This window comes from Lytechinus pictus, chromosome 9 (assembly GCF_037042905.1).
Source record: "Lytechinus pictus isolate F3 Inbred chromosome 9, Lp3.0, whole genome shotgun sequence".
Classification (NCBI taxonomy): Eukaryota; Metazoa; Echinodermata; class Echinoidea; order Temnopleuroida; family Toxopneustidae; genus Lytechinus; species Lytechinus pictus.
Window position 1 is genome coordinate 22,495,679 of NC_087253.1, and position 13,334 is coordinate 22,509,012.

The window sequence follows — 13,334 nt, forward strand, 5'->3', positions numbered from 1 at the left end:
TCCAGCGTCCACATCAACTCCCTGATTCAACTGCACAAGGTACGCCTTCTTCATGCCCCTTACGGTGCTTTCATTTACCGATCTGTTCAATTCCTTACTAAATCTCCTTGCAGCAGCGTTGACTCCAATTTCAGCCGCATACCTCCCGATCTTTGCGCGTATTTCACTCGGGTAAACGCCGTACGGCCCTCGCTTTTCCCCCTTGTTTGCAGGAGAGCTAGAGCTGTCACACGACGATCCAGTGGCTGGCTCCGATATGGCATTCGCGATGCTATCATTAGCATTCCGCACTGGATCAATACCAGGAACACTAGTTTGATCAGAAAGCCCAAGACATTCCTCCTTTCGTTTGGAAAGTGGCTTGAAATAACAAAGCATGCTGATGTTGTTGAAGCACTGTGTAAGGCTAAAGGTAGGTCTACGTGACGTGTGATGCATCAAAGCAAGCGCGCTTACCAAAGTGCGCCGATATGAACGTCGTTTAGGCACAAATATATTTTTGCGTTTTTATTTCGCGCTAAATACACGCCGCGCGAAATGCGCGAAAATTTCCACTTTTACGGTAGTATTAGATGTAGTACGCCGAGCAAATGAGTCTTTTAAACTCTTGGAATGCTCCCCAAGGAGTGAAGAAAGTGCATACTTTGTGTTTGGGCAGGCCAGGGTCAGATGACTGGAAGAATGATTTGTAAAGCGCTTAGAGGCGTCGTTCCGATGTATTAAGTGCTATGGGTTTATAAAAATGGGAAATTTATATTAGATCACAGTTTTCGTGATTAACTTCATTATCTTTATTGTATTGTTATTAATATTATTGTCATTATTAGTTCTACATGTATTATCATTTTATCATAATTATTGTTAGTATTACATATTGTTCTTGTCGTTGTTGCAATCCAGCTTTACAAAACACTTTGTACATCTGAACGACCGCTCTAAGGGCTTTATAGAGTATCTTCAACCTAGTTTCTGTCTTGCCGCTGCATGGAGCATTTTTATGAAAGAACTTGTCGGACGTTTTATCCGACTTTTTCTATAGTAATCTTGCTTCTCAGCCAATCAAAATCTGGAATGTCGTCAGATTTGGCAATTTGTCGGACAGAAAATGTTGAGGAAATGCTGCCACCCCCATATAATCACTTTCTCCACTCCTTCAACTAAAATAATGAAAGCAACAACTATCATGATATTAATACTGATTTTTTATATGGCTTAACTGCTTAATATAAGTCAAAAGAAAAATCTAGACAGTAAGCAAATACAAGATTCCTGTTTTTTGTACATTTCTTTCAAAATTTTTGTTAAAATTTTTTTTCAGGATGGTTTTGGGGTGATCCGCATATCAATACTCTGGATGGTAGGAAATACACCTTCAACGGCCTTGGTGAATACATTACGATGTCTTACAATCACGGTGATCCATTCGTTTTACAATCAAGAACTGGCAAGGCTTTTAACAACAGTGAACCTGTTGAACACGGAACGGTCTTCATAGGGTTCGCTGCTACTCAAAATATCACAAAGGTAGGAGGAGTGCGGAATTCATTTCATACAGTTTAATATTCAAATACAAGAACAAACGTGAGAAGTCAAGGATGAATTTGATGTCGCCAAATTTGGTATGCAGACCTGCCAACCAGTACGATATTCCGGTATTCAGTTCGAGTTTAGTTAAAATACATGCTTACGATTTTTCTCTATTTAATACGATTTTTCAGGTAAAAATATATTTTTTATATATTTTTAATATATAATAAAATATATATTTTTACCTGGAAAATCGTAAAAAATATTTTTTTTTTACGCTGAAAAAATATATATTTGCGATTTTGGCGTTCCATACTATAAAGCGATTTCGAAGCTCAGTGGCACTGGCATAAATCGGCACTTCCGCACTCTCACATACTAATCGCCCTCTCAGTCCCTGATGCCGCGAATAAACGGTCTGCCCTCATTTTGTGTCATATGAAAACATGTGGCTGCTGTAATTGTTGTTCCAACATTATGTATATGGCTATGCATTGTGGGATAGCAAGATGGCGGATAATGGTGATCGAGGCACGCACAGTATGCATTTAAGTAGATAAGACTTCGGTGGTTGAACGGGCGAAGCCCTGGCTTTGTGTGGTGCATTTCATGGCGGTGTTTGCTTGAATATTTTCACCTCGGATAATGGATTCATACCCAAAAAATAAGAGAGTAACAGAGGCGATTCTTACTCTGGACCATCCAAAAGGAAAATGAGCAGCGGTGGTAAGTAAGTTGTCAAAATGCAAACTCACAGCCCAGCGGATTAGGCACAGCTGTGACTGCTAGTGCCATGCTGGCTGCAGCCTGCCCTGATGATCGCGCTGCTGCACTGCACTGGCTCCGCGGCCATGTTGTGCACAATGGAGTCTAGCGTTAGCTACGCGTAAGCTGATGTTTTGCTCAATGTGTTCTGATTTTTTTTTAACCCAGATGAGAGTGAACAGTGAAAACGAAAGAAGGATGGAGTGCTCTGATGATGTGGAGCACAAGCCAGTAGAGTCTCTACTTGATTCACTCCTCAGAATATCTGAACAATTTTCACAAATCTTTATTAAGTTTTTGAAAGTAAAAAAATTAGACTCTAAGTCTAACTTAGACCTTTAGATTTCTGTAGATCTATATGGATGTGGTTCATGAAACTTGAACCTTAGAGTAATCAATTATCACTGATAATTTTGCATGAGTTTCTGATTAATTAAGGTCAAAGGTTATTTTAAGGTCAATGGTCTAATTGAACCTCGTATTTTTATTGTATGATTTTTTTTTTTTTTGATTGGCATGTGAGGAGGAAATGACAAAACATGCAAGAAATGGCCCCCTTTCCAGCTTAAAAAAAAAGTCCCTACCATGGGAGGGGAGGACAATTCCCACCTCATTACGCGTTCCACGCATTTTTTAGAAATAAAATACAGTTTTTTTGGGGAAAATACACTTTTTATTATCACATAATATAATTTTTAATTTCCAGAGGTTGGCAGGTCTGGGTATGACCTTTTCAGTGGTGCATAAAATGTGAGAATTGTTAATGATAACGTGAATTTTAAAAGGAATTTTCATTAGTTTATGGTTATCCAAAACCGATCTTATTAAGGTGTAAAGCACGGAAATTGCCCCAATTCCATGCTACACAAAGCTTAGCTACATGTACATGTATATATCTTACAGTTGATTTATAAGTATGATTGTACAATGTAACTTTGCATTCTTTTTTTTTATTTCATGGCGTCTTGAGAACTGTACAACGTGGATTTGTAATCGCACTGTTTTCATTAATATTGATCAGGTTGAGTTCCAGCTGAACGACAACAGGACAGAAATGAGTATTCTTGTTAATGGTTCCTCCATTAATATGACGGATTTCCTAAATGGTAAGCATAGAATAATGAGTAACAATGATGATGATGATGATTAAATAGATTAGGATAAAGATGATGATGATGATAAAGATAAAGATGACAATGCTGATAGTTGTGATGATGATGACAGCTCACGATCTATTTAATGGTTCCTCCATTAATATGACAGACGTCATAAAGTATTGTAGTTTGATAAATGTGATGACAATCATAATGATGATGGTGGTGGTGGTTGCCGGTGGTGGTGGTGGTAAACTGGTAATGATGCCGCTGAAAGGTAATAATGAACCAGAAAGTGAGGATGCTGTCTAACCATGCAGTTAATGGTTCCTCCATTAGTGTGTCAGATTTCCTAAACATTAAAGTCTAACATGAAGTAATACTGTACATCAAGACTGACAATAACTGTTCTTTTGATAGAAGCTCTGAAAATAACTGATTGACGGTCTGAAACAGTACAAATGATATAATGGGGATGATGACGAGGATGGTGAGGATGATGACAATGATGATGATCATCATGATGATGGTGGTGGTTGGGGTGATGATGGGGATGGTGATTATTATGATAATGATGAAACTGGTGGTGATGATGATGATGATGATGGCAATGAAGATGATGATGATGATAAAGATGGTGATGATGATGATAATGGCCTTGATGCTGGTAGTGGTGAGATGGTCGTGTTGGTGATTATAATGGTGATGTGGTGATGGTGGTTATAATGCCCAGTGGGCACTTGCACGCATTTTGGTGCCCAAGCTGCCCCGCATTGATGCGTGCCAGTGCGGAACACTTTATGGCACAACTTGGCTGTATCAGTTCAGGCATTGTCCCGACACGTTCACGGCAGTTGTGACATGTTTCCGCATTGCTTGCGCATAGTTCACGCACTGTCCCAAGGGGCTTTCAGCAAATATTCTTGACACCCTATTCTGTGATGTTTTTAGCACAAATTGAAATATTCCAACGTTCTGGTGTTGACGCCCTCTACGTTCGTTGATTAGGACCACTTGCACTGATCACGTGGTCTGAACTCACAATTTTGCGCATATCATTTGCAAACTATGTGTAAAGTATGCTAGGCCTATGCGCAAAGTATGCACGACCCGGTCATGAACTAATTGTGAACTGGGTGCCACTACCCCGGGGGTGTGCCTACTATTTTTTTGTGCCACAAAATTTTTACTTCGACGCCACACAGTGGCACTACTTGGTTGCGCATAGTTGACGAATTGTAATGCGTGCCAAAATTTTTAACATGTTAAAAATTTTGGCACGCATCTATCCGCAAGCATGAGTGCGTGCCCATGCAAAAACTATGCGGGAAGTGCAATGCGTTCAAGTATTAACGGAGCTTTAGCTGGTACTACAGCTGATCAAAGCAATAACATAATGAATATAACTTTAAGACTATACCCCCAAATTAAATCGAAAACATAAATCAAAATTAGGTGATATGTACCCTACTACAAATGCCAAATTATTAATCTCTCTATGTTCATTTCTAGATGGATATGACTCAGAGGATCCGACTTTCATCTTATCCTCGGATAATGAGACCGAATCTGAGGATGCGATCAAGGTCACGGCTCTCTTTCAACCAGAAGGCTATTCAAGTACGTCCTTCACAGTGACCTTTAAGAATGGAATCTTGGATATAGGTGTCATGGTCCCGCCTGAGTATTCTGAGAACGCAACAGGGAGGGGTCTGCTTGGTAAGGCATCTTGTTGGATACATGGGATAAGATACCGTTTACATATTTTTATTTGATAGATGGGAGGTCGAAAGATTCGTCTTGGGGATACGATCCAATGGCTTTGCAGTACGTGGGGATAGACACAGTCTTATTTTTCCAAAACGAAAGAGTGCGGAAATGACTTTCCGCTTTGTCAAAGGTAGCCGCACAGCATTGTTTTTTAGAATTCCTTATAGTTTTGCTGATATAGTTTTCTTCTGGTATTAAATCTTTTGTGCATTTATATTACCTTGTGAATTTTACGGGTTTTCCCCGTCACTTTATTAAGGGTTTTCGGGGTCCGCACAACATGATCGTCTTTCTTCTTTTGTAACGAACTCTTCGTGCGAGGAGAGAAATTCTTTAATGATGCTCGTCATTTGATCGCAGGCTCTTGCGGGCGATTCACGGTCGGAGGCGAGTTCTTCGCGTAACGTATGCAATGGTTCGCTACGTCTCTGCCATAATCTCTCCATTCATAGGTTTCCAAAGAAGGAATGTTGAATTAGGTAAGGATGTTAATTAGAACCAATAGGAGGACGAAATCATTAGCATAAAAAATACTGTTGCATTAGATGAGTCGTCGGACCGCCATGGCCAACGTCGACTCGGCTTCGGTCGTTTGCAAATGAGGTACAGTATATATCCTGTACCGGTATACATGGCAAGCATATATATATTTAATGATAGTACTATAAAGATAATCATCTTGTCTTATGAACGATACAACAAATTTTTTTTCTAAACGTTTTATCAAGCATATTAAGCTGATATTTTCGCATTATACGCTCCTTTATTTACATCTTTATCAGGTAATGTCAATGGAAACAAATCGGATGATTTTCTTTTACGGAATGGAACTTTACTTACCGATCAACCCGGGAGAAATTTAACAGAAGAAGAAATATTTCAATTTGGACAATCATGTGAGTTAACAGGTTTTATTTGCACATGTATATTTAATTATCAAGCAGTTGATGATAATGGTGATGCTGATGATGATCATTAGGGGGGCATCGTGTTCTAGTGTTTAAGACTCTCATCTTTTCATCTTAGGGATGTGGGTTCCATTCCCAGCCACAGCGTGTTTTCCTTCAGATGAGGTAAATGGGTCCGGCAGGAAGTAATTCCTCAATAAGCTGTGAGCACTGGAATCGATATAGATTAGCTTAGCCAGGGTAATAAAGGAGCACCTTGAGCACCTAACATGGTGGATACGTGCACTATACAAATCCTAAATTATTATCATTCTTGTATAATGATCATGCTGAAAATGAGAAAGATGGTGGTGGTGGCTGTGATGGGAGGGAGGATAGTAATGACGACAGCCATGAAAAATAATAATATTGCTAATGTTGGTAATAATTATGGCGATGATGATGACGATAATGGTGATGAGGAGGACAATTATGATAATGATGCTGATGATGGTAACGACGATAATGATGATGAAGACAATGACGATAATGATGATGGTGACGACTGTGACGACAGCAACCGTGATAATGATTATTATACGAGTGATGATGATCATGATAATAGTGTTAATGATGACGATGATTTTGACGAAGACGATGATGATGATAGTGGTAGACCTTATACCAATGGCCACCTATCACAAATCGAAACAACCATTAAACCAACTTATCTAACTGAACAGAGCCCTTGTTTTACTCCTAAAGGGATGATAACGGAGGACGAGTCGCTGTTTGAATACGGTATTAGGGACTGGAGTTACTACAACCCGAGAAACTACACACCAATGTTCTTAGACGCCCTGCTCGCCCTCGACCCAGACAGGACTAGAGAGGCCCGGGAGACTTGCGGGGATGACGAAGCGTGCCTCTTCGATTTTCTCGCCGTCAACCCTGATTTGGGAAGACAGACGATGGACACCGGGAACCAACTCGATAACGAACTCCTAAACCTTGGTGAGATAGGTCATTGCTATCAATAACCCCAAATAATGAATATTATCATAATTTCTTGTTATCTTACATTGTTTTGTAATTTGTTATACCTATTGCATTACATGTATATTTATTGATATGATTATGTTTAATGATTGTTTCACATTGAACTACATGTAACACCAGCAGCAGCATTATACTTCCAACTAAAAATTGGCTACCAGCTGTAATTTTACTTTACATGCATACTTCCAATTGTATTTTTATAAGAGCTTTTTTTTCCTATGGGAATAAAAAAAAGCAAATAGCAATGACAGCATTGAAATATCAATCCCTGATAATCACAGGACCTAAAGGTTATGTCTCCAAGATCGAATCAAAATGGTTTAAATAAAAAAAATGCAAATAAGTAACATTTCTGATTTTTGTAAAGACAAGCATGATATGTATTGGATTTTTTTTATATTGTATAGATAATTTCCCTCCGAATATAACAAGCGTGACAGAGCTGACAGAAACAGATGGACTTCAAGAGGATGATGTTCTCTTTGTGCAAGTGGGCGTGAACATTACCTTAGATATTACTGCACAGGACCCTAACGATGATGATGACGTATATTTCACTTTCAACAATACAACTCCAGATGGCGCCAATATCAGCTCAGGTGAGATTTTCAAGGGTGCGGGTGCGAGTGCATGTTTTATTGTTACTTACTTTCCTTCAATTGCCTAAATAATGGTTTTGAGTTTTAATGACAGATCAAAATATGCATCATAGTTACAGAAGTGAAATGAAGTTTGAATGATTACGCATACTCTCTCTCTCTTTACTTTTATCCCCATCTTATCGTTATCGTTAAGGAAGTAATTCCTTAAAAAGCTGTGTGCGCTATGAACGCCTAGCTTAGCCGGGTAATATAGGAGCGCCTTGAGCACCTAACAAGGTGGATATGTGCGCAATATAAATACCCTATATTATTATTATTATTATTATCTTTCGACCTTCTCTTTCCCTCTCTCTTTTGTCTTCCTTTTTGTATCTGTCATCTCCCTTTTGCCGTTATTTCTCACCCTTTTCCCTTTTCTATGTCGAGTCGCTCTCTCCCACCCTCTCTGTCTGTTTGTCCCTCTCTAACTCTGTCCGTTTCTATGCTGTTTCCTCTTTCTTTCTCGTTCTCCCCTTTAATATCTCTCACTTTCGTCCCCACCCCACCCTCTCTCTCTACCACTTCCATAGATGGCATATTCACCTGGATACCTACTGACCTGAACGTCTCCTCCATTGAGATCATTGCCATGGACAACCGAGGTGCGGAGACCTCTTTGTCGTACAAGGTCCTCATCTGCCACTGCGAGAATGATGGAGAGTGCGACTTTGAGAGCCAGGCCGAGGAACAGGACCTCAATGCTAATGGCTTTGCTGTAAGTATAACCAACATATGAGAAGGAACTATTATTTTTGGATAAATTTGTACTGAAGATTGTGTCATCCAGACATTGAGATAGTGGACAAGAATGTGAGTTCTTGTGTAGAACAAGAAGACAGGATGACGAGCTATAAGAACTGGGCGAGTCAATTTTGTTTGGGAAAAGATGACAAGATGAAGACAGTTCTTGTGGAACACGAAAACTTGACTATTTTTTCTACTAGTCCCAAACAAGTCTTCTTTCCAAGTTTCAACTCGTCTTCTTCTTGTCTTTTCCCAAACAAATTGTCTTCTCTTACCTTAAACAAGTCAATAAGCTGAGTCGCAAAAACTCGTCATTTTGTCTTCTAATGTAGAACTGGCCGAGTTGCCAAGTTTCAACTAACTTGTCTTTTTGTTCCAAATTTCAACAACTTGTCTATTTGTCTCAAACAATTATCGTAATGTTATCACCCACAACATGCACAATCAAATCTGTAATTCATCTGCAGGTATAATATTCTTGACCAATCATTGACCATACCTAAAGAATACTTAGTTGGATTTTTCTGCACTTTTTCATTTAAGTTTGCTCAAAGCATTTACATTAAAAGAGCATAAAAGCACATTTTTTACATGTTTGTAATGCCATTACAGGTGGTTACGTGCAACTGCACTGATGGGTGGTCAGGTGACCACTGTGACGTAGACTATGATGCATGTGAGGGCAGCGGGCCTTGTTATGAGGGAGTTATCTGCTATGATGAGCCTCCATCTTCGGATGAAGAATACAGATGCGGGCCCTGCCCACCTCAACTGACAGGCAACGGGAGTAACTGCTTCGGTGAGTTATAGGAGAATCCAGAATTTTGAACAATATCGGACTACATTGTAACAATAAGAAAGTTATTAATTTTCAAAAGTTGTGAAAAGGTGATTATTTCTGTATGGACTTCAAATTGGCTGCATTGGTGATGTCGGGAATAGATGACTCTTACACAATGCTCCAATACACAAATTGGTTAGAATGTCATTTTTGTCTCGCCCACCAGAGGTGAAGGTGAGACTTAGGGATCCTAATGTCGTCCATTGTCCGTCCGTCCGTCTGTCACAAACCTTATGACACATAACTCCGCAACCATAAGTCACTTTTTCAACAAAACTTGGATGGTAGATGCACTTGGGGGCCTGCATGTTATGCTGCAGTCGGAGGTCACATGGTAAGGTCAAAGGTCATTTTCAGGTCAACGTTAAAGTTTACATGCAAGATTCTCTTATGACACCTAACTCCTCATCCGTAAGTCACTTTTCAACCAAACTTGGACGGTAGATGCACTTGGGGGACCTGCATGTTATGCTGCAGTCGGAGGTCACATGGTAAGGTCAAAGGTCATTTTCAGGTCAACGTTAAAGTTTACATGCAAGAATCTCTTATGACACGTACCTAACTCCGCAACCGTAAGTCACTTTTCAATCAAACTTGGATGGTAGTTGCACTTGGGGGACCTGTATGTTATGCTGCAGTTGGAGGTCACATGGTAAGGTCAAAGGTCATTTTAGGTTAATGTTAAAGTTAACATGACAGACTCTCTTATGACACCTAAATCCGCAACCGAAAGTCACTTTTCAACCAAACTTGGATGGTAGATGTACTTGGGGGACTTGCATGTTAGGCTGCAGTCAAAGGTCACATGGTAAGGTCAAAGGTCATTTTCAAGTCAACTTTAAAGTTTTCGTGCAAGAATCTCTTATGACACATAACTCTGTAACCGTAAATCACTTTTTCAACCAAACTTGAGATGGTATACGTACTTAGGGGACCTGCATTTTATTGTGTTAGGAGGTCACATGGTATGGTCAAAGTTCATTTTGAGGTCAACATCAAAGTTTACGCAAGACTCTTATGACAAGTGTTATTCAATCCCAGTCATTTCACAATGAAGTTTCAATACAATTCTGTTGCGTGCCCTCGCAAATCATGATATTTCTGGTTATTTTCATAAGTGGGCGGGACACAAAATAGCTTATGCCTTGTTTCAAAAGTTTTACTTCAAATAATTTTTTGCTTGAGGACATAAAACAAGGTGCTATTCATGTTATACAGTATTTTGATTACTTTTCCATGGGAATCGGTACTCTTGAAAAAACCACAAATCCATGATAAATAGTACACATCCCATATCAGAATGTTCTCTTGAAGTAATGAACAATCAATATTGCAGTCTTTTTAATATAAGTTATCGTCATGCGTAGAATGTGATGTATTTTGATTTCCTTTGTCCCAAAATGATTCACAATTGTATACATTAACAATATTTCCTCAATTCTTACATCTTGATTTGTTAAGACTTCAACGAATGTGCTGAAAATGACACCAACAACTGTGACCAGATTTGTGAAAATGAATTGGGTTCCTACGCATGTTCTTGTGAACCAGGCTATAGGCTTGGACTTGATCAACGTTCGTGTATTGGTAAGTTAATGTGTGAGTTTGTAAGGATGGTGTTGATGTGAATGGGGCAGGATAGGGTGAATGTGTGTTTGGAGTCAGTGTGTGTACGTGGGTGTTTGTTTTGGTACGTACGGGAGCGTGAGTGGGTGTGTGTGTGTGAGCATGTGAGTGTGTGTGAGCACATATTTGGGAGTGTGGGTATAGTGTATGGCAGTGTGGAAAGAAAATGTCCATTTGCGTGATTTTTGTTTTGTTGTTATTTGTTAACTGTATGCCATTAAAATTGATTAACCAAGCTTTGAAAATGTGGGAGATCATTCCATCTAAGAATAGAAAAACAAGCCACCAAAAAATGAAAATTATAAGCAGACAGATTTTTTTTTTAAAGCTTGTCTTCTTCGTCGTTGTAATAGATAGTATTTGTAGTAGTAGTAGTAGTGTTAAAAGAAGTAAAAACTCTTAAAGAACAAAAAAATATATTACAATTAAAATGGCTGCAAATAGGATGATTATAATGATAATATTAATAACAATGATATTAATGGTGATTACTATAGTACAATGATAATGATATCAATAATCATGAGAATTGAAGAAAACATCAATTATGTTAATTAATATAATGGTTACAATTACGATAATAGTTGACAACATGACAGTTCAATTCTCCTTGTAACATTATTTCACCTTCTCTCACCTCATTTTTTAGAGATATTCTGTACTGAGGGATTGATGAATTCCACGGGATCTGAAAACTGTACTTGCGATCCAGGCTTTGCACTCATAAATGGATCCTGTATAGGTAAAACATTAGATCATGTGGCAGTTACAACAACTAAACCTAATCCAGCCCGATCTATTAAATTATCATGGTTATTGCATTATGTTAATGGTACACCATCGGTCGATTTACAGTCAGTGTTATTGTTGTGATTTTGAAATCATTGGTGATGATGTAGGCTTGTAAAAATGGCAAAATTTCACAAGGCTTCTAGAGGAAAGATACTTGTTAGTTTTAACAGTTTGTATTAATGAAAAATTATTCTGATATCAAACGCAATCCAGTTATAAATTAATGATTTATTTGTTAATACTTTTTCCAAATTTAGAGAACAGTAATTCAATTTGACTGTAAATTATTGGAAGATAAATTGGAACTCAACATGATAATAAACAGGTTACGTATTATTCTTAAAAGAAGCAGGTCCACACCTATTTTTCAAGAATACATATAGCATTTCCATTTATGTAATGCAGGATGAAAGAGCACCGCCGATTAAATGCCTCGCTCGCGGGCATACATGTAGGTGCCGTGGCCGGGTTCAAACCCCGGACTTTCAAATATCTAGACGGCGCCTTGGACCACTCGGCTACAGCACCTCTGCTACATGTAGCTTGATAACGCTGACGGGCTAAGTACGGTACAGGGAGTATGAGAACAAGAGTAGTCTATGATCTGCATTAAAGGACAAGTCCATCCAAAATGTAAATTTGAATAAAAAGAGAAAAATCCAACAAAGACTAACACTGAAAAAAAATCATTGAAATCGGACGTATGATAAGAAAGTAATGACATTTTCAAGTTTTGCTTAATTTCACAAAACAAATAAATGCACATCTTGGTTGGTATGCAAATGAGGAAACTGATGACATCATCCACTTACTATTTATCTTGTATTTCATTATATGAAATGTTTCATGTTCTCCTCATTGACATGTGAAACAAGGATTTATTTCTCACTGAACATGTAAAAACTAGCATTGTTTCATCATTTTATGGTTCTGTCAAGTTGGTCACTATTGTCAAATCCCCCAAAATTGAGATACATGTATTATATGATTTAAACCATAACAAACACAAAAACAAAAATAGTGAGTGAGAGACATCACCGACTCTCTCATGTGCATATAACTCTTTTGTAAAAGAATAAGCGAAATTTAGAGTATCACCACTTTCTTTTTTAATTCCGATTTAATGAAATTTTCAGCGTTATGCTTGTGTGATTTTTCTGTGTTAATTCAAATCAACATTTTTGTGGGATGGACCTTAACTTTGCGCTTAGTCCTGCGGTTCGTTTTACACAATATCATGCATATATTGAACAAGCTAACCGAAAAGAGATCTTTGAAGAGTTAAATTCAACTCTTATCCTTTTATTTTATTCTTAGATTTTAATGAATGTCTAGCTGGTGTCGACCAGTGCCTGCCTGATATATCTACTTGCAACAACATACCAGGAGATTATAATTGTACCTGCCATTCAGGATACGAAAACATGTCCCCAAAAGAGTGTCAAGGTACTAATATTTGTTATTTATTTATTTATTTGTTTATTGTTCATTTATTTATTAATTATCCATTAATCTATCTTTATATTCATTAGTATATTTATTTATATTTTTATGTAGTTATTTGTTATTATTAATTTATTCATTTTTA

The 13,334-nt window shown here is 38.1% G+C and overlaps 1 protein-coding gene across 4 annotated transcripts in view; it reads left to right on the forward strand.

The window, feature by feature from the left end:
• LOC129268565 (fibrillin-2-like) overlaps positions 1-13,334 on the forward strand; it is a 115,666-nt gene that overhangs the window by 77,774 nt on the left and 24,558 nt on the right. For all 4 annotated transcript variants that reach the window (XM_064104933.1, XM_064104934.1, XM_064104935.1 and 1 more), the window contains 11 exons: positions 1,319-1,524; positions 3,314-3,398; positions 4,899-5,105; positions 5,939-6,052; positions 6,809-7,057; positions 7,510-7,701; positions 8,274-8,458; positions 9,100-9,286; positions 10,790-10,915; positions 11,604-11,696; positions 13,064-13,192. In XM_064104933.1, coding sequence (XP_063961003.1) covers positions 1,319-1,524; positions 3,314-3,398; positions 4,899-5,105; positions 5,939-6,052; positions 6,809-7,057; positions 7,510-7,701; positions 8,274-8,458; positions 9,100-9,286; positions 10,790-10,915; positions 11,604-11,696; positions 13,064-13,192 — 1,773 coding nt within the window. The remainder of the gene's footprint in view (positions 1-1,318; positions 1,525-3,313; positions 3,399-4,898; positions 5,106-5,938; positions 6,053-6,808; positions 7,058-7,509; positions 7,702-8,273; positions 8,459-9,099; positions 9,287-10,789; positions 10,916-11,603; positions 11,697-13,063; positions 13,193-13,334) is intronic.